Below are 21286 nucleotides of genomic sequence, written 5' to 3' on the forward strand. Positions count from 1 at the left end.
TCCTCCAGGCAGCCCCCCTGTGTTCAGGAGTTGTCACTTTAAGTCCAAACAACTCACCACTCGCCTTCTCCTCTGAGCAGCCGCCTGGAGCGCTAATGCAGTCACTGCGAGTCCAAACGACCCGCCGCGCTCCTCCTCCTCCTCCTCCTACTCCTCCACCAGGCCCCGGTGTTCAGAAGTGGTCTGAGTCCAAACAGCTCGCCGCACAGCTTCTCCTCTGGCAACCGCCTGTAGCTCTGGTGCAGTCACTCCGAATAAAAGCGGCCACACTCCTCCTCCTCCTCCTCAGGGCAGGCCCCAGTGTTCTGAGTCCACACAGCTCTCCTCGCCATTCCTCCCCGGGCAGCTGACGGAGCCCCAGTGGTTGCTCTGAGTCCCATCGCTGTGCTGAGCGGCCTCCTTTACGGCGCTCCCAGTTGTCGGAGTTCACTGCTCCAGCGGGGGGAGGGGCGTCTCGCGGCAGCTCTACTTCACAAAGTTCCCTGCGTTCCCGGACTACTGTCCCATCCGGGACGCCTCCCCAACGGGAGAGAGTCACCCGGCTGCTTTGAGTTGGTCCCAAGTGCCTCAATATCTCCTCTTTTGAATCCTGAGTCCTGGAGCAACATGAAATGCAGCTACCCTCTAGGCCACCATCTTGAAACCTCCTGGGGTCTCACTATTTTGCCCAGGTTGGGTTCGAACTCATAGGTTCAAGCAATTCTCCTGCCACAGCCTCCTAAGTAGTTATGACAACAGTCATGTGCCACCATGCCCAGTCAATGTTTCTACCGAAACTTTGTCTAGTTTGGCTTGATTTTCCATATATAGAATTTCTCAGTTTTAAAACATGACATTTATCAGGCTGCCACAAAGAGTCACATAGGCTAGTCAAGGCACAACTCCAGGGATGCCATTTGCATCAACTGCAGTATATCTATCAAGATAATGGGTCACTTCTCCTCTTTTTTTTTTTTTTTTTTGGAAGAAGTTGCTAGAGATGAACCCCAGGCCTTATACTTACACATGCTAAGCAAGTACATGCTGTATTTGCTATACCCCAAGTCAGCCCCTTCTCTTTTAAATGAGAAATAGCCTTTATTTTTCTTATGTGCATTCAGAAATGTAAAACAGTTGAGTGGAGGGAATACCTAAGTAATAGCCATATCACTGCCAAAACGTTGTATGTGGCCTTGGATGGGTCATTTGCTATTCATTTCTCTCATCTGTAAGACGGTGGGATTAGATCATTTCTACAGGTATTGCCCTCTGGCAATAATATTTTCTGATCAGCAGAAAGGGGGTGTTACTTTGGCCAATAAATTACATGATAGGGAACTTTTGATTAGTCATTTTCTGCTATCAACAGATAGCAGATTATTTATTTAGGGATTTTACCCTAAATAAAGGATAAATGTTTGAGAAGGAGGTATGTTTACTCTGATTTAAAATGTACACATGGAGGAAAACATTGTTTTTGTATGTTTGTTTGAGATGGGGTCTCACTATTTTGCCCAGGTTGGGTTCGAACTCATAGGTTCAAGCAATTCGCCTGCCTCAGCCTCCTAAGTAGTTATGACAACAGTATAATTAATACATAAAATTTTGTGTTTTATGTGTTAGTTAAAAATGAATTTAATTAAAATGAAGTATAAAGAACTGCTATGTGGGAGATAAAAATTTCCTCTACCCTCTAAAGTCCCCATCTTATACTGACATAAGACAGATTAACTGGGAAGAGCATACAGATTTTATTTACATGTACCTGGGAGCCTTCACAAGGGAAAGGAAGACCCAAAGAAGAGTTAAGCCGTGCACAGTTGTACATGCCTGGAATCTCAGCTATTTATGAGATTGAGGCAGGAAGATGGCAAGTTTGAGGCCAACCTAAGCAATTTAGCAAGACCATATCTCATAAATAAATAGGACTGGGGATGTGGCTCAGTGGCAGTGTCCCTAGCTCTAAACCCTAGTAATGAAAAAAACAAAAACAAACAAACAACCCCCCCCCCAAAAAAAAAACAAAACAGAATCAAATAGGTGGGCAAAGAGTAGTAACTTATGGAAAAGGAACTTGGAAGATTAGGGTTAGTTTAACAAGGTTTGTTGGTATAGATTCTTGGCCTCAACTCTGTCTCTTGTGATAAGAAATATTTCCTTCCTCCTGGTAGAGGAATGAATCATCTTGCACATGGGAATTTCAACCCTTGCTTTCTAAAAGAAAAGGGGAGTCAGAGTGTCATCTTGCACCTGCTGGGCTTTGTTTTTTGTTTAGCAATGCTGGGGATGGAACCATGGGCCTCTAAGTTGCTTTATTACTGAGCTACACCCCTGGCCAGGGCTGCTGCTTTCAAAGCACCCTTAGTCCAAAATAATCAATATGCTAGAGCAGCATATTTAGGGTGGCATAACCTGAATTCCTTTTCTACTCTGGCATTTCAAGTTGCTCAATCCAATTCTGACTGTAGCTCTCTCATTGCAAGGCTGTGGATTTTGAAGTCTAGTGAATGTGGATTCACTATGCCAAATCTGCTTTTAACCATTGAAACGGTGCAACTTCAAAATGTAACAATTATCATCAGCTTGCAAAAGGTCTAAATTTTAGCAGTTTGTTTTAATTACTCTCTCATACCCATTTTACAGACTTTAAGGCAGGAGACATTTCCCTGTCCAACTTCTGCTGTTTTTAACTTGTTTTCTATAACTGTAACTATGCTGAAATCCCATCAGATGCTACATAATAAATAATCCTAGCTCCTCAGGGAGCTCAGGCAGGATGATCCCAAACTTAAGGCCAGCCTGGGCAATTTGGTGAAACCCTGTCTCAAAATAAAATAAAAAGGTCTGGGGATGTAGCTCAGTGGTAGCGTGCTTCTCTAGCATTCACAAAGCCCTTGGCTCAATCCCCTGTACTGCAAATGAATAATAAAACAAAATATTTAACTTTACTTTGATGTATAGCTTCTAGAATTTGCCAGAACTGGGGAACTGGGTAGCAAGGTATTCATAAATCTTACGTGTTTTGTCTATAGATTTAAAAAACCTGAAAAGCAAAAAACAACATTTATAATGTTAGGATTATACACACACACACACACACACACACACACACATATACACATATGCCAGTGTTGGGAATGGAACTCAGGGCCTCACACATCCCCAGTCCTGAAAATATTATTTACTGCAGAACCAAGTATGGTGATCAGACCAACAGAGAAGAAAATGGACTCCTATCACTAAACCTGTGCTTCTGAATGAGAATTCTAGAAACAGCAAGTCATATGGATTCCCTTTTAATTTATTTTGGGCTTTCTTCACCTTCTCTGGGACATACTTGTTTCTGCTTGTTTCAAGGTTCTGTCTGTCTAATATGACCTCGGATGGTCCTAATATGTGTACTGGCTGGTGATGGAAAGCTAGAAAAGAAAAATTAAATCTACTCCCAAACCAGTAAAGTTACCCCCTGCCCAACAGAGCCAGACCACGATCATGAATTGCTACTACCCTTGCAGATATGCATTCCCAATTCTCTTACTTGGTTTTCTGAGCTTGGGACTTTCTGGGTCATTAAAAACTTAGTCACTAATTTAGTGGTCACTTGGGGTCACATAGCAGCTGTGGCCCTTCAGGATCTCACTTTGGCAAAGAAAAAGAAAAGGGGGCAAAAAGATTGAACAGATGACTTCAGAAATGTAGAAAGTAAAGCTTTCCATTCTAAGTGTTTATCTGTGGGGTCCAAATCATGACTCCTTCAGGAATTTGTTCCCTGTCAAATCACAACTTTGCCACATTATCTGGCAACGATGACAACCCAGTGCTAAAGAGTTCAGTGGAGGAACACTCACTCCACTACCCGCCATCTGTGATACCAAGTCCCAGAAAGGAAGTTTAGGAGAGTTTCTTTTTAGTTTATTATATCCAACTAGCCTGTGTCAGAGGTTCTAGTTGTGAGGTGACAAATGCAGAAAGAGTACTTCCAAATCTCAAAATCAACTTATAATCTAACAAATGTGCAAAAGTAGAAAATCAGAGCTGTGCTTCTCAATCATTCAGTGGTATGTTGCAAGTGGTTTATTAAAAATAGGTCACTAAAATCTGTAAATAACTGTTTTGAAAATGTAAATTACAGTGGATTCAAGGTCATCTTTCAGTATTAAAAAAAGTTTTTTGTTTTGTTTTTTAAGTCCTCTGGCTGGGGACATAACTCAGTGGTAGAGTGTGCTCAGCATGCACAAGACTCTGGGTTCCATGTTCTACTCCAGTTCCCTCCCTCCAAAAAAAATCCTCTGCAGGAATCCCTCTGAAGGAGTGGGTTGTTTTGGGGGGATGTTTAGGTATTAAAAAATAGGGCTGAAAACAAAGCCTGAAAAAGACAGATCATATGGAGGAATTTTTTAATTGCTCTGTGTAAGAAAGAAGGAACATGTTATGTTTGCTATTGTGGTTTTGAAACAGGTAAATCTTGGAAGGGGAATGGGTGGTCTAGGCAGTGCTACTGAAGATAGGGATTCCAGAATTAAGTCAACTAGATTCACATCTCTAAAACCTGCACCAAAAATGGAGAGAAGTGTGAAACAACCTTAGAAGACAGAATAGGCACTATGTATATCCAGGAGTCTCCCATATCATCTCTCTGGAACCATCTCCCTAGGAGCTTCTTAAAGTCACTTCTATCATTCCAGAAGTCTAGCTCACCACAGTACCAGAGACTGACCCTATTGGTGTTTCAGTCAGAGTGGTCAGGTGGATGGTGCCAAACCATAGGATGGAATCAGATAGCGGAGCTAGGTCTTTGGTATGCCTAGCCAGCAAGTTGTGCAAGCTTACCCAGTCATTTCATTAACCTCATGATAATACAATCCTGCATTTGGGTGAATTAAAAAATGTGGACTCCCTATATTTCTAATGGAGAGGTTTATTTTGCAATAAATATTTAGTATTTAGCCTAGCACATTATAAGCACTCAGTAAGTACTAGATATTACTAGACATAGCCATGTCTAATATTCAGATTTGAGTTAGATTTCCATGATGTTAACTTGTTTTGTAGTAGTCATACATCCATGGAATTTTGTATTCTTTTTATCATTTTGGTGAACATCTTTTAAAAGATGCTAATGTTCATAGTTTGGTCAACACAAATATAAAGATACATAGAGAGCAATTAGATTCAGAGAGAAGAACAAGAACTCACTGGAAGAAGTAAGCTGGGTTGAAAGCCCACTATAAGAAGACAAGCCTACCTTGAATTAGTAATCTGGGGAGGGCATTGAACTTTCTATAACCCATAGAATGGAGCTTCCAAATAAATCCAACTTGTATCTTTAAGAGTCAAGGAAATTCATAAGTAATAACTCAGCCAAATACATACATGCAGCATCTTTCAATCTTTCAAAGATTTCTTTCTCCTTCTTCTTCTTCTTCTTCTCCTTCTCCTTCTCCTTCTTCTTCTTCTTCGTACCGGGGATTGAACCCAAGGGTGCTTAACCACTGAACCACATCCCCAGCCCTTTTTTGTATTTTATTTATTTATTTTAAATTTTTTTAGTTGTCAATGGACCTTTATTTTATTTTATTTATATGTGGTACTGAGAATTAAACCCAGTGCCTCACACATGCTAGGCAGGTGCTTTACCACTGAGCTACAATTCCAGTCCTGTATTTTATTTAGAGACAGGGTCTCACTGAGTTGCTTAGGGCCTCACTAAGTTGCTGAAACTGGCTTTGAACTCATGATCCTCCTGCCTCAGACTCCCAAGCTGCTGGGATTACAGGAGTGTTCTACCACACCTGGCTCAATGCTTTCTTAAATGAAAAGAAGGGAGTGCCCTCTGGGACTGGGTATATATCCTTAGTGATGTGCCTAAGGAAGAATGTGTTGTTGCAGATGAGGATTATTCATGACGTGTACAAAGCACAAACGGGCCGAGTGCCAAACCTGACTCTGCCACATGCTAGCTTAGGTCTTTGAGTGAGTTAACTTGCTCTGGTTTCCTCATCTGTAAAATAGGAATGAGGATAAGGTTGTCTATAAAGTCTGTCAACCTAAGTAAATACACATAATCAAGGACATCCTCTATTTTAAAACACACACACACACACACACACACACACTCACACACACACACACTCACACACACATTTGAGTACTGAGGATTGAACCCAGGGGCACTCTACCTTTAAGTTACATCTATTGCCTTTCTTAAAATTTTCAGACAGGGTCGCATGAAGGTGCTCAATATAGCCCCGAAATTGAGATCCTCTAGCCTCAGACTCCCAAGTAGCTGAGATTATAGGCATGTGCTACTGCAGCCAGTTATAAAAAAATATTTTTTTATGGGTCTGGGATATAGCTCATTAGTAGAGTATTTGCCTAACACATGCAAGGCCCTGGGTTCCATCCTCAGTACTGCAAAACAAAACAAAACAAAAGTACAACACAAACACACACACACATTTTTTATGGACACACTGTATTAGCACCTCATCAGAAAATAAATGTGCGATTTTGAAATGGGCAAAGAAAGCTTCAAGGATGCTTATATTAGCTCACCAGGTATCTGTGTTGTCTCCATTTTTCATTGCCCTTCAGTGTAAGCTTCATTAGTGTAGGAACTTCATAATTCTAGCATTGAGAACAGTAGAACTAAACACCAAGAAAGCACCCACAAAGGATATTGTAGATAGTCAATAAGTCAGTTAAAAATAATTTTTTCTTTCTTGTGGTGCTGGCAATGGAACCCAGAGCACATGCTAAGCAAGTGCTCTACCACTGAGCTAGACCTCCAGCCTAAATAATGAATTAATTAGAACAGGGGCTGGGGAATATTTTTGCAAAGTACCAGATATTAAACCAAATACATATGCTGGGCCCTAAATTCTCTCTTGCCACTCTCAATTCTGCTGTTGTAGTGTTAAGGAATGAGCATGGCTGTGATACAAGAAAACTTTATCCAAGGACATTAAATTTGAATTTAATATGATTTTCACATGACATGAAATATTATGCTTCTTTTGATTAGGGGGAGCATTTACAGTTATAAAATCCATTCTTAACTTGAGGATCATATGAAAATAGGAAGTGAGCTGGATTTGGTTCTGGTCTGTAATTTGTTGATCCTCCAATTAGATAATGAGTATGTCAAGGGAAAGAATTATGCCTTATTCATGTAACCTTAAATCTGGCCCTTCTAACATAAAAGTCATCCAAATAACGTTTGTTAAGTTAAGTAACAAATGGATGAATGCAAAAGAAAGACACTTCAGGGGGGTGATTTGATAAATCATTTCAGAACGCTCTCACAGAGAGTGAAGGCAGAATGATGGCTTGATCGTGCCCTGCATGTGGGTGGGGTGGCAATGACAGGTCCCAAGAACATTAACCAAGTCCTTTGTCATAATCACTTTTACCTGAAATCTTAAGTGATATGAGAATGTCATATGCCTGCAAATTGTCTTAAATCTTTTCTAGAAAAAAGTGGAATATAAACAAATTAAAAAAATTTTTGCTGATCAAAAAAAAAAAAAAAAGGGACTAGCCTCACATTACGAGATACCTTTTCCAAAGTAGGAAAACTGTCAGACTATTAGATTATTGGCATTTGGTTATATATAGCCCAGAACCAGGAGTTTTCCAGAATTAAAAAAAAAAAAAAAAAAAAAAAGGCAGATCAATGTCCAAAGGTACAAAGAGGCTTAGAATTTGATCCACCTACAGAAATGTAATGCAGCCAACTGGGATCTACAGATGCTACCTCAGTTGCCTCCTGATCCACATGCCTCACTCCTCCTCACTCATGTTGTCTCCCAACAGCCCCAGAGCATTTGCCTAAGTGGACTCTGAAGATCTTGTGTCCATGAATATGAATACTGACTTTTAAAGTTATACACACAAAGGTATAACTGTATTTTTGCTTAGGGCTTCATAATTTTATTCCCTTTTTCTTCTTTGTGCCTATGATCTGATTTCATAGAGGGCTCAAGCAAATGTTAATTTGGATGGTGAACTTTCAAATAAGAGTTCCATAAAAAGTACCATTTCTTAATGTAGAACTATGGCCAAATAAATGAGGAGAAGAGCTATGTCAGGAGAATGTGTCTGGGATATGAGGGAAACCTGAGAAAAAATTGGAAAAGAGCTCAATTTTTAAAGATAAAATTTTAAATGTTGAAATATGCAAACACTTTAGTTTTTAAAAGAACATAGACTCATAGAGTTGTTCCAAACTCCTTGTTTTTTTACAGGTGTCTAGTTGTGGAAAGAGGTAGACAGAATCAAATAGACTGTCCCAGGGTCCCAGAGCACAGGTTCTGCCCCTGATCCTAGCTCTCATGAGCTTGACTTGGGGTCTTTGCACAGAATATGCAGAGGAGGGCTTTCTTTTTCCTAGGGCAAATTTTCCCGTATTTATATATTCTTTCTTTTTTTTTTTTTTTTTCCTTTCTTTTTTGGTACCAGGGATTGAACTCAGAGGCAATAACCACTTAGCCACACTCTCAGCCTTTTTTGTGTTTTATTTAGAGTCAGGGTTTCACTGAGTTGCTTAGGGCTTTGCTAAGTTCCTGAGATTAGCTTTGAACTCGCAATCCTCCTGCCTCAGGCTTGAGTCACTAGGATTACAGGCAAGTGCCACTATGCCTGGCTATTCTTTCTAATTTTAAAAATTACTAAATATATTGAAAAAAAGATTGCCCATGACACCACCACTTTGCTATAAGCACATTACTTATTTTTTCTTTTGGCAGTGCTGGGGATTGAACCCAGGGCCTTGTGCACACTATGAAGGCCCTCTACCACTGAGCTACATACGACAATTATCACCATTAAAGTAAGGGTCAAGAGTTCATAGTCCCTTCTTGTGTCATATTAAGTAAAATGTTTGTAAAAGGAGGAGGGTTTAGGGGACAGGAAAAAGGGGAGAGATGTGGACCATGGCAACTTTTTTCTATCAGTACCCACACAGTCTCAGCATCTGTGGATGCTTAGTACACAATCAGATGCTCTAGAAACCCCAAAACAGCAGGACAAGATATGAAAGGGTGGAAGTAGAGGGCTAGCTGTAAAAGAAGGAAAGGATTTAGAGAATCTTTGCAGCTTTTCTGTAAACATAATATTATTCCAAAATAATTTTGAAATGTTTGAAGAAGTCAGTGATTATTTCAACAACTATTCCAATGGGCTCATCATTTTACCAGACCTTTGGAATTCTGATTTCTATTTATGTGACATTGTGATGAATGATCTTGTTGTCTCTTAAAGCACGTTTTCTTAATTCAAAGACTTGGATTCAACTTTAAATTTTATCACATTTCTGAAAATGTGTTAAACTCATGACTCAATCACTTGGTTTAACTAACACATGAGGATTAATTACTTGTGGTTACTGAATTGAAGCAACATTGGTGGAAAACATAAAAGTACCCCAATCTAGTTAAGATTTAAATAAAAATCTTGTTTATAGCTTATACACAGATTTATCATTTTGAATTGAACTGTGCCAAGAGAGTTGCATATAAGAACTTGTAATTAAGGAGAATTCTTACTTCTGACAGAGGAAGTTTATTTATTTATTTATTCCTTTTTTATGGTGCTGGAGATGAAACCCAGGGCCTAAACTTGTTAGGTAAGTGCTCTACCACGGAGCTACAGCCCTGGTCCTGAGGTTTCTTTTTTTTTTTTTTTTTTTTTTTAACTGCACGGCAGGTTAGTTTTTGGCAGTGGGGGCAAAACAGAAATGGGGTTCTGAACCTTCATAGGCCGCCCTCTGCTGCCACAAGGAGGAGGGAGGATGGTATGTTGAGGAAAGGAAAGAAGGATTTTGCTTTTCTTCTTTTTTAAAAATAGATTTTCATTTTTAGACTAGGCCCACATGCTTTTATCCTGTAAGTACCCCTTCCTAACTTCCTCTTTTCGTCTCTCCAATGCACTTGAGGATTGCAAAGGAATTTTTGTGCCATTTTCTGAAGTCAGTTTTATGTTCCTAAAGTTTTAATTTCTTCAAGTTACCAAAAGCACTGTTCTTCAGTGACAGTGTGTTCTAACTCTATAGTTTACTTTTAAAAACAGGGGCATTTGAAAAAACAAGTAAACAACAACAACAAAAACCCAGAGGGGGTTTGTACCTAGTGGTAGAGCAAATGTTCAGCACACAAGTAGTCTCGGGTTTAATCCCCAGAACCACATTAAAAAATAGATACAGCAATCACAAGTTATTTTTTTCACTCCCATAAAACCCTTGGCCAATTCAACAGCACCCCTCCCCTCATGACATGAAATCTAATGGCATTTAAACTTCTTAAAATAATTTTGTGTCCCCCCATCCCACTCCATCCCACCCCACCCCTATACTAGGAGTTGAACCCAGGGCCTCCTGTTTGCTAGGCAAGTATTGAGCCACAGCCTCAACTCTTAAAATAGTTATAAACTTTTCAGGTCCCCAACCCAAGGCATTTAAAACTGAGACCTAGTACACATGTATATCATGTAAGTATAATAAAATGTTCATAAAACAGTACCCACCTTCACCAATGGCTTGTAGAATAAGCATTCATTCTTTTTGTGTTCTCTTCTCATTCAGTCTCTAACACGGTTTGTCCTCTCGTTTGAAAAGCAGGGCCCTGAAGACTGTAAGCCTTTGAGAGTGGAGCCCTCCAGTGACCATTCATGCACATTTGCACTAGAAGTTGATGTAGGAAGTAGGATCACATTTTAGACGTTATATTTTTTGCTGATAAATGGTGATGTTATTAAAATTAACCAAAAAGGATAAATAAAAAATAGATCTAGGAAAGTCAGAACTTCATAAAAGACAAATTGAAACAAGAGCCAACTTTTCAGTGAAATAGAAGCCTCACTGATTATTGCACAACACCAAGAGGGCCTGGATGCTTTTTTATTTTTTGGTACCAGGGAGTGAACTCAGGGGCACCTAACCACTGAGCCACATCCCCAGTCTGTTTTTTATTTTTTATTTTGAGACAGTATCTCATTACATTGCCTAAGGCCTCCCTAAGTTGCTGAGGCCTGCTTTAAATCTGCTATCCTCCTGCTTCAGCCTCCTGAGCTTCTGGGAAGACAGGTGTGTGCACCACGCCTGGCAGGGTTTGGACTCTTAATATGCTAGTAAAATAATGGGATTATGCCTGCATTCACCAAATTAGGTAATTGTGTCATTTTTATGTCTAGAAGAAAAACACCTAAGTCTATATATGATGCCTCACAGTTGAATATTTGTTACTGAGTTTTCATATCTTAAGAATGCAAGACATTTTTATTTATTCTCAGAAAATACAGGTTAGTCATCTCACAGCAGGTGCAGCTCAACTACTGAGTCCGTAGGCATTTTCCAGAGTTTAGAGTGTGTCTGCTTGAATTATTGGGACACTGGGTACAGCTGCTATAATGACACTCTCACCCTTGGGAGAGGGCTTCGAAAACATACCCAACTTCATTTGGGGACAAAAACTGAAGTCCAGAGAGGAGCAGGCTGCCAGAGAAAATGAGAGCAGAGACTTGGATGTTGATTTGGGATTTGAGCCCAGACTTTTTCCCTTACTGTGTGATGTGGGCTGGTGATTTCACCTTTCTGAATGCTGTAGCCAAAGCAAACATGGGAAAAATTCTGCAGACTGGCTGGCTTATGGAAAACTCACTATTGTCGGCACATCCCAAGCAGGTATTTTAATGACTTTAAATGGAAGAAATTGGGTGATCTTTTGTCTTGCACAACATTGCAGAGGGGAACTTATAAAATCACAAAATCACAGGAAATCTTCCTCTAGTGCTCTCAATCCAAAAGCCCCATGCAGCTGACCAAAAGTAGGACCACAGTCCATATCTCAAAGCTCTTCCCATTATACAGGGGTGCCTAAAAAAAAGGAGAGCTGGAGTTTTGTTTTCCCTTAACACTGCTTCAATATTGTGATCGATTATGCATTTTTTGACTAGACTTCATGTTGTCACACTTCTGAACTTTAGTGATAGCATGTAAAGCCTTCCCAGCTATCCGATGAATTATTCCTACATGAGATGAAGAAAACAAAATAATTCACTTAGTGAATGAGAAGTCTTCTGTATTGTTGGTGAATATATTCCAGAGTAGAGAGTAGTCTTAAGGGAAATGGGAATTGAGATAAAAAAAAAAAGTCTGGGTTCAAATGTTAGTGCTACCTTTCTAGTCAACTGATGTTATAAATGTTTTAGCCTCATTTCCCCCATCAGTTAAAAAAATAATCCCACTTACACGAAGAAGGCGATGTGCTATATTTGTAAGGAAACCTCGCACACAAAACTCAAATATCATTTACCCTTTCATTTAAATTGGTTAAAAAATAACTTTCTGTTAACTGAGGTGTATTTTCAATCTGTTCTTGAACAGATTTCCATAGAAATCGAACTTAAAAGAATTGCACATTTTGGCAAAAGAAAAAGATCATAGAAATCTAGGACTTTATAGCTGGCATAGATCTGGGCAATCTTGGTGTAGGCATTAACACAAATGAGAATTTCCATGTCCCACTTTATAACTCAATTGCCCCAACTTTGGGACCTCTTCTTATCTTCAGTTAATTTTCAGTTCCTCCCCTTCTTATTAGTCTCAAATAAAGAACAAAGGGAACTCAAAGCTTTGTTATTTTGGTGTGCCTAAGGAAGCTAATAAAATCATTCAGCTTTACAAGAAAGTTATCATTAGAATTTACTTTATTATGTGGTGCTGGGGATGAAACCAGGGTTTTTCACATGCTAGGCATGGGCTCTACCACTGAGCTGCACCTCTAGTCTCTGAAAATTTCTTAGACTCTAGGTTTTAGGTGGCGATAATTGCTTACTGAGGACCTGAGGGCCAGGCACTATGCTAACATTCCTGCAGGAGACTTCACAATCATTTTCTGAGGTAGTAACTATTAGGCCAGAATTTTTAAAAATTGAAGCCCTTGGCAATGAGTAACCAAGAAGCTTGGATCTGATCGTAGGCTTAACTGAGTTTGTATTATTCAGAATAGCCTAGTGATTACCCCATGTGACATCCTTTCTGTTACATTTTCCCTTAAGACATGTTTAGCACTGTCTGAACCTGCAATATAACAGGTTGCCTTCTTGTCCTATACTGGGGGTTAGACTTATCTCATAGATCAGAAGCACCACTGTATTCCCACCTTCTGGAATACATCTTAGGTAAAATAACCAATAAGACTGAGCTAAGAAATGTAGACAGGAATGGCTTTATTCTGGGAAAGAAGTTTTAATTAGCATATTGTTTATATTTAAATGAAGTTTTGATCAAACATGAAAAATGATTTTTTTCATGTTTCATTTCAAACTGGAGATGCACCAGTATTTGGTGAATGATGAGTACAGTAAAACCACATTTGGTATTGATTGATCCTTATATGCCTAGAAACTTAAAAAAAAAAGATATAAATTCTATACAAACCTGGGAAGACTTGGATTTCAAGAGTTTAAAAAAGACTCAGTATTTTGCCCATTTTGTGTGACAACAGGGTTTGATAACATACAACCTTGGCCACATCACTCCTCTCTCTGGGCTGCAGTTTCTACTGTAAAAGGACTTAAATTGCCTATATGTGGTTTTTTCATGCTTTGCCTACTTAGCCAGAATGAGAAATATTTTTTGTTGTGACCTATTACACATTAATGAGTATTTGAAGCTAATCTCACAAACCAACATTTATTCTTAACTGTGTAATGACTTTTGGTATTTGTTGTCATAGTTTCATTAAAATATTACCACTGGGGAGGTAGCTCAGTGGTGAAGCACTTGCTAAGCATGTCCAAGACCCTGGCTTCCATCCCCAGCAGTTCTGAAAACAAAAGAGAAAATTAATTGCTGCACACTAAGATGATCCTATGTGGAAAAAACAAACAAAAACCCCCAAAACACTGGTGTGTCAGGCATGGTGGCGTGTACCTGTAATGCCAGCTACTCAGGAGGCTGAGGCAGGAGGATTATTAAGTTTGACACTAGCCTGGGCAACTCAGTGAGACCCTCAACAACTTAAAAAGATCTGCCTCAAAATAAAAAGGAGTTGGGGGCTTGTGGCTCAGTGGTAGAGCGATCACCTGGCATGCGTGAGGCACTGGGTTCAATTCTCAGCACCACATATAAATAAATGAATAAAATAAAGGTCTATTGACATCTAAAAATATTAAAAAAAAAAAAAAAAGGACTGGGAATGTAGCTTAGTGGTAGAGCACTTACCTATCATGTGTGAGGCCCTGAGTTCAATTCCCAGTGCCACCAAAAAAAAGAAAAAAGAATCAACACTGGTGGTCTTAAGTTATCTAAGAATAAACCTCTAAGAGAATAGACGGTAAACTTCCATCTTGTTTTTCCTAAAAATTCTCAGAAAAGGAAATTCCTTCTGTGATTTTTATAGAGCTCTCTTTGCAGTTCAGGAACACACTAGAGTGAAACATTCCTTTTAGGAACTTTATAGACAGCGGTGTCTTAGGATGGGCAAATGGTAAGAATGTGATAGGGTTCTCGTTTCCTGAGGGGATCCTGACCTAGTCCTAAAATGGAGCCTTGACTACACTCTTATCTTTTCCAGTAATACAACCCATGAAATTTCCTGTCTGCTCCCCTTGAAGGGAGGGTTGGCCTGGCTAGTATTGAAAAAGTCTTTCCTGGTATTAGACTAGAAGAAACAAAAAACTATTTTCTATGGGCTGCAATGTCGACACTGCTCTGGCTCATCCTGTGCCCTTCAACAAGTCAGAGAGCTTAGATTCTTAGGACTTGAAAAATGCCAGGGTAAGACAGTTTCTAAGCAAAACCAAGAAACACCCAGCTAAAAACTGTTCACACAGATGCAAAGTCATTTATATGGCAAGGTCTGAATTCCAAAGTTTGTTTTGTTTTTAATTACACACCCAGTCAAATGCATAAAACCTCACAAAATGAGTGTAAGGAAAATGTCATCTTTCCTATTTTTAGACTGAAAGATGGAACCTCATTAAAAAAAGCAAGGCTGCTGTAAATTTTCACACTTGGGGATAAAATGATTTGTAACCAGAAACAACAACACACAAACACACACACACACACACACACCCAGATCTAACAGTGATAAACAGTTTTTATTCAGGCAATGAAACATGGAAAAAATATATTAGTAATCATTATAATAATTTCATTTGTGTGAGTATAACTTTTACAAATATTTACCTGACATATAAAAAGGGAAATTACTATGTATATAAAATTTATGTAGATGATTATTCCACACAACACAATCCTGATAGCAGTAGTCAATGCAGCGCTCACCCCTGCAGGTGAGGGGCCCCTCACACGCTTTGGGGAGCCCATGGGGACACAGTGGAAGCAGATGTGCAATAAACATTTACTTGTTGGCACATTAGTACAATGGATATCTATTGGCAAACACACACTTGTTAACAGCAATACTAAAAAGTTTACTGCTACCTCTGAGGTTTAAAAAAAGCCTGGATCCTGTCCCAGGGGCTGGGAAGGACCCAGACTGAGGCTGAGGCTGCGGGTGTGGTGACCTACACACTGCCCTGTATGTGGACTGGGTGTGATTTCAGAGTTTAAATTTTTATGTCCATTTGAAAGTTATTCATAAATATAGAGGATCAGTTAATGATATGACTAGGTAATACTTTTTGGAGTATATTCCAGATACCACTAAAAGGCAGAGAGAGGGAAGAGTGGCATCCTGACAGAAAGTGAAGTCGACACAGGGAAGGTTTAGGCCACACCTCAGCTTCAAGCCTGGCCTCCTCTGTACAAGATGAAGCATTATACAGATTGCCACTGGCCAGCATCACACGCAATATCTCCATATTAGAACTATAACCAGAATATATATTTATATAATAGCTGTAACCATATTATAGTTAATAAAGTCATTCCTTAGGAATCTTGTTTGTCCAAATCTAACTGCATGCTAAGAGGCACAGAAATGGATTGTATTTGGACAAAAAACTATGAAAGTGCAATCTTTAGTCTCCAGATTCAAATTCTGGTGCTGGGGAGTGGGTCTTCACTGGAGAATGCTGCTGTATATATGACTTTCCAGAGGAGATCCTTGGAGAGAAGAGTCTACTATATCAACTCATTCACTTTTACTATATAGGAGACTCAAGGATTGAGAGGCAATTTGTTTTCTCCCCACCAGGGCTGGGGATGGAACCCAGGGTCTCATGTGTGCTAGGCAAGCACTCTACCACTGAGCTACAGTCCCAGCCCATATACATTATTTTTAAAAAATAATTGGAATCTAGAGGCCAAACTGTTTTGGAAGAGGTCTCCTCAAAAAAATTTCTTTATTAAAACCTTTGAAAGAAGATGACATTTTAGGCTAAGCTTTGGCTTGACATTCTGGGATTCCCAGACTATATTTGTTCTTTAATAAGCAAACAGTAATCTGTTAGCTTTAAGATTCTTCAGAATATATACAGCTTTACTTTAAAACCCCTTGCCTGAATCATTTTCATCTTTCAACACCTGGTTTCTCTCTTCCTAAAAACAGGATAAAGAAATCTGTGAGCAAGCTTACAGGGTCATACAACCACAAGGAGATTAACAGTCATGAACAATTAATGAGGTGGCTACCAACTGTAATGAAAAACCAAAATGAAGCAAAAAAAGCGGGCTTCAGAATGCTTACAACAATAAAAAAGGATACGCTGAGTAACTTCCAACCCAGTGTACCAGTGCTTATTTTTAAACAACAAAACCGTTCATGAGGTGCAGAGCTGCCATTGAGCACTTTTATTACTTTTTCTGAGGTTGAGTGCTTCAACCTGACTGCTCAGTCAGCTTAGGAACATTTGGGGCAGTTTATTCTCCCTATTTATAATTAGAACTAATTCAGGGCTATTTAAAAGATATCTAAGTATGTGTGTGAGGGCTGTACCAAGTGTGGATAGGTAGGAAGGGTCACTGACTGGAAAGAAAATTCAGCTTGAGTTATTCTCCAGAACATGTGAATCTCCCCTTAGATCCCATAATTTCTGGATGTCTGCCGAATCCTCAATTTTTCACTGTCATGTGCTTCTGCACTTCCTAATTTGGGCTGCATCTGAAGAAGCTAAAAACCATGCGAGAACATGGGGCCTCTCAATTATTTCCAGAGCAGTTGGTAACAAAAAAGGTTTAGGTAAATCACTGGTTTAAAGTAGCTCACCTAAATAGAGTAAATCCCAGGAGTTCTGACTGTGACCCACTATTTAGCTGACCACACAGTAAAATCGTTCAACCCCTTTTCTGTCAACTGCTAGATAAAAGTCACCTACACTTTAGCAAAGCCAGGAACTGAAGAAATGGCTCTGGATTCAGAGTCTCAACAAGATCACTTAATATTCCTAAACCTAAGCCAGAAGTTCTTTTCCATTTCTCCTTTTCACTTTCATAACAGGATTTTTTAAATTGCCTGGCTAACAAGTAATTTGGTCCTCAAATGTGCTGAAGCAAATTCTAGACTATAATTCTTACTCTCCAGAGTTCTAAAAGCTTTTCCTGCTTATGTTTAAAGAAAAATATATTTCACTATGCCTAGTATATTCTCTTCACTTGCCAATTGTAGAACTACATTTTTATTCTTGACAAAGAGTATCCATCTATTAAGAATGGTAGACATTTCCTTGTAATGGTCATGACTGAGACCAGTGGCAAATATTTCTTAACAAGGGCCCTTTCATGCAGCAACTTTGTTCACTACGGTCTAGTTTTCAAGGATTTTTTTTCTACAAGTGTGCTAGGGAAGGATTGTCATCACCTCTGTTTTAAAATAGCAGAGTGTGCTTTTAAAATACACAATAGCTTAAACAGATAATTATGGGGCTGGGAGTGTAGCTTGGCAGTACGGCACTTGCCTAGGATATGTGAGGCCCTGGGTTCAATCCCCAGCACTGCAAAAATATTTTTAAAAGAAAAAGAAAAAGATGACTGGATTATAATGGAGACCACTATAAGCCTTTCATACTTAAAACAGATCAATATAAAACAAGTAAACATGGATATGTCAGCAAAACACAGCAGTAAAAGGGTTTGCACTATTTCTTTCTGCAAAATGCAAAAGTAACTCCCCTTGTAGTAGAGGACTGAGAAGAAAGTGGTCATACACCAGAGACACTTGTACCCAATACTGTGCCTCCTGGTACAGCATTCACATTAAACCACAGTCACTACTTTCAAAGCCCAAATGATTGTCAAGCCACTTCTCCAACCACAGATAATTTCTGTTCTTTTTTTTTTTTTTGTACAAAATGTTAAGACAATAGGCTTTAAAATATAGCCTAAGCACCAATTATGATAAATGCATATTGGTAAAACATGACTCTGGCTTTAAAAGACATTATTGACTTCCCTGGGGCTAAAGATTGCACCCACACGAGCAATACACTGCTACAGAAACACTCATTTTAAAAAACTCTATAGAGGTTTTCCACGAGGCACAATTCATCGTTGAAGCTGGCTCATGCAACAGTTTTACAAGAGAAGTAGGAAAATGGACATGTACTGGACATAGTGCATATCACCACTTTCAGGGTGTAAGATTAAGACAAAAGAGTGCTTTAAAACACTTGCATGGGTTTGGTTTTTGCCTATCAAGTGGAAGGGGATTCACAGGCATTACAGGTGGGAAATTTCCATTTTGGGGTTAACGTCCCACCACTCTGAACTGAGTCCAAGAATAGCTGGAGGAACTTGGTTTTGTCTGTATGGACCTTTTCCCTATATCTCCTTCCCTAGCATTCAGACTCTTTGTTCAAACATATTCACAATGTGCTGATTTCTGGAGCGGGTCAGACATTATTTTTACTGCCTGCTTTGTTAAAAATTCTATCTTAAGTTTGAAAGGATTTTTTTCTTTTTCTTAGTTTTAATATCTGAAGAACAATTACAACACTTGTAAAGACAAAGAGATAACTGTTCCTTTACCTTATAATTGGCAACAGGGTTAGTTACCTTTTAATTAAATAAGATCATCCAAAGCTTTCACAAGTAGATTTTTCTTTGCATATTTCAGAGATAACAAAGGTAAGATGTTGGTTTTGCATCAACAAAAGGAAGCAGAAGGCTAAATGACTCCAGGACAGATCTCACAAATCCCAGCTTTGAAGGATTTCTGTACTGCTGTTCATGAAGAAAGCAGACACCACTTTCAATGGGAGGACTCAGTGCCAAAGGGCTGTACTCATCAACCTTCAGAGATGTCCAATACCAAGGCAATGAAATATATGGCAGAAAGTCTTCCTTAAATGTGAAACTCATGTTTATGGTCTTCACATTTTGAATGCCCCCCAGCTTTTTTCTTTCCTTTTCATTTTTTTTGGGGGGGGGGGGCAGGGAGAAGACAGTGTTTTTCCATGTTGCCCAGGTTGGTGATCAACTTCTGGGCTCAAGCTGCCCTCTGGTCTCAGCCTCCAGAGTAGCTGGAGTACAGGCAAGTGTTACTATATCTGACACCCAAATTATTTTTTTAATATATATTTTTTGGTTGTAGGTAGACACGATACCTTTATTTTTTTCTCACGTGGTGCTGCGGATCAAGCCTAGGGCCTCATGCATGCTAGGTGAGTGCTCTACCACTGAGCCTCAATCCCAGCCCTGACATCCAAATCCTTAAGTTGGCATTTGGAAACAGGGCTGTTCCAAAACATGGTTTTACATTTATAGATATATGTTCTTCTATGTGCTTTAAGGAAAACGCAGCAGCAAGGATAGGTAGAGATGTGTGAATGAGAATGTATATATAAAAAGGTACTCAGAGCCCCTTCCTGTTTATGAACTGGAAATAACTAAAAGGCCAAGTCATCTCCTTCAGTGAAACTGAAAATTAAAAGATTAAAAGGTCACAAAAATATCAGACAGGTGGTAGAGGAGATAACCCCAAATGCTAGCCACAAAAATCACAAATCTAACAAACTTGGGAAAAGGAAAGATGATGTTAAGACCAACTAAAGACAGAGAAATCACAAACCCAGACTCTGCAGCCTGTCTAACTGAACCTGATGCTGGGGAGCTGTAAAGGACTCTGGCAGTGGCAGATCACACTCCATCCTGATTGGGCTAAAGGCCAAGGCTCCTTCCAGGGCTGTTGTACTGGCAATTAAGCGGGACAGGCAGCAGTGGGTATGTGCTTTTTTTTTTTTTTTTTTGTCAATTTTTTTTTTTTTTTCTCTGCAAAGGGATGATTATTCTTGGATAAGGCAAGATACTTGTGGTCATGACAGAAGCATTGGAGTACAGGTCTGCTGAGCTAAGAGAGGAATCTCAGTCAGTCTTTCCCAGCTTCGCAATCAGCTCATCACAGATTTTTGTCAGTTCTTCAATTTCTTGGTTCTGAAAAGCAGATGATATAATTATAAGCAGGCTACTTTGTGTTCTGAGATAAAGGGAATTACTGCTAGGTAGCTCAGGACTGTCTAGAGCCTACCCAGACAACCTAATTTAGTGATTCTGTACTTTTCTACATTAGAGATCTTGTGAAAAAAGTAAGATTCTAACCCTTCTCCCCTGTAAACGTGCATGTACTCACAGTACTAGGCTTAACTGAATAGAGGGTGAAGGTGGGTAGTCACTAGCCCTCTGAAGCCTATTTATGAATACCTCAGTTCCCAAATTTTCTTGTTATCATAAGAACTATGTGGGGTACTTCGTAACAACAAGTATCGAGTCTCTCTCAATCCATCAGCTTCTCTGGAATTATGAAGTCTGAGTATCCCAGGGAACATGAGGGGCCCGTAGACCCCATGTTCTAGCTGAAGGGATGGCATTCAGCAAGTGCATATGTAAGTGGAGTGCATAAGTAAAACACTGGAGACATAAAAAAGAAAAGCTAAAAATTGCTAAGTAGTGAGATATAAAGATTGCTGCTACTGATTTCCACATATTTACTACCTAGTTTCTCTGCATCAGTAGGACTTATGTTTTGGCCTGGGTAGGTCTAAGGTTGGAGGCCTATGTGCATATGACATCTGGCAGCATTTTGGGCTTCTACTCACTAGATGCTAGTAGTATTTCCCAGTCATGACAGCCAATTAATCTCCAGACATTGCCTAATATCTCCTGGAGGGCAAAATTACCCTAATTGAGAACCAATGATCTAAAGCAATGAAAGGGGAAGATGGCTTCATATATTGCATAAAAAGAAAACAGAATGAATGAAAGGTAGCTTTGTGACCCCAACTAAAGTGTCTGGTCCCCAAACTTCAGTTAAAATGCAAATTCCAAATTCCTTTCTGAACCCTGCCTGTTCATGATTCCCATACAATATGCCTGGAGGGTTAATGGTATGACTTATCTGTCTCCCCA

The 21286-nt window shown here is 39.4% G+C and overlaps 2 protein-coding genes across 13 annotated transcripts in view; both read right to left on the reverse strand.

Moving 5' to 3' along the window:
* The window catches only part of PLEKHA2 (pleckstrin homology domain containing A2), a 126819-nt gene extending 112748 nt beyond the window's left edge, over positions 1-14071 (reverse strand). The window contains exon 1 of the mRNA XM_079142174.1: positions 10501-14071. The gene's annotated coding sequence lies outside the window, so the exon portion shown is untranslated. The remainder of the gene's footprint in view (positions 1-10500) is intronic.
* Positions 14072-17480: 3409 nt separating this feature from the next.
* TACC1 (transforming acidic coiled-coil containing protein 1) overlaps positions 17481-21286 on the reverse strand; it is a 113056-nt gene continuing 109250 nt past the window's right edge. For all 12 annotated transcript variants that reach the window (XM_079142152.1, XM_079142147.1, XM_079142141.1 and 9 more), the window contains one exon: positions 17481-20314. In XM_079142152.1, coding sequence (XP_078998278.1) covers positions 20246-20314 — 69 coding nt within the window. In that variant the 3' untranslated portion in view covers positions 17481-20245. The remainder of the gene's footprint in view (positions 20315-21286) is intronic.

The sequence above is a fragment of the Sciurus vulgaris genome (genome assembly GCF_902686455.1).
Source record: "Sciurus vulgaris genome assembly, chromosome: 5".
NCBI classification, from domain to species: Eukaryota; Metazoa; Chordata; class Mammalia; order Rodentia; family Sciuridae; genus Sciurus; species Sciurus vulgaris.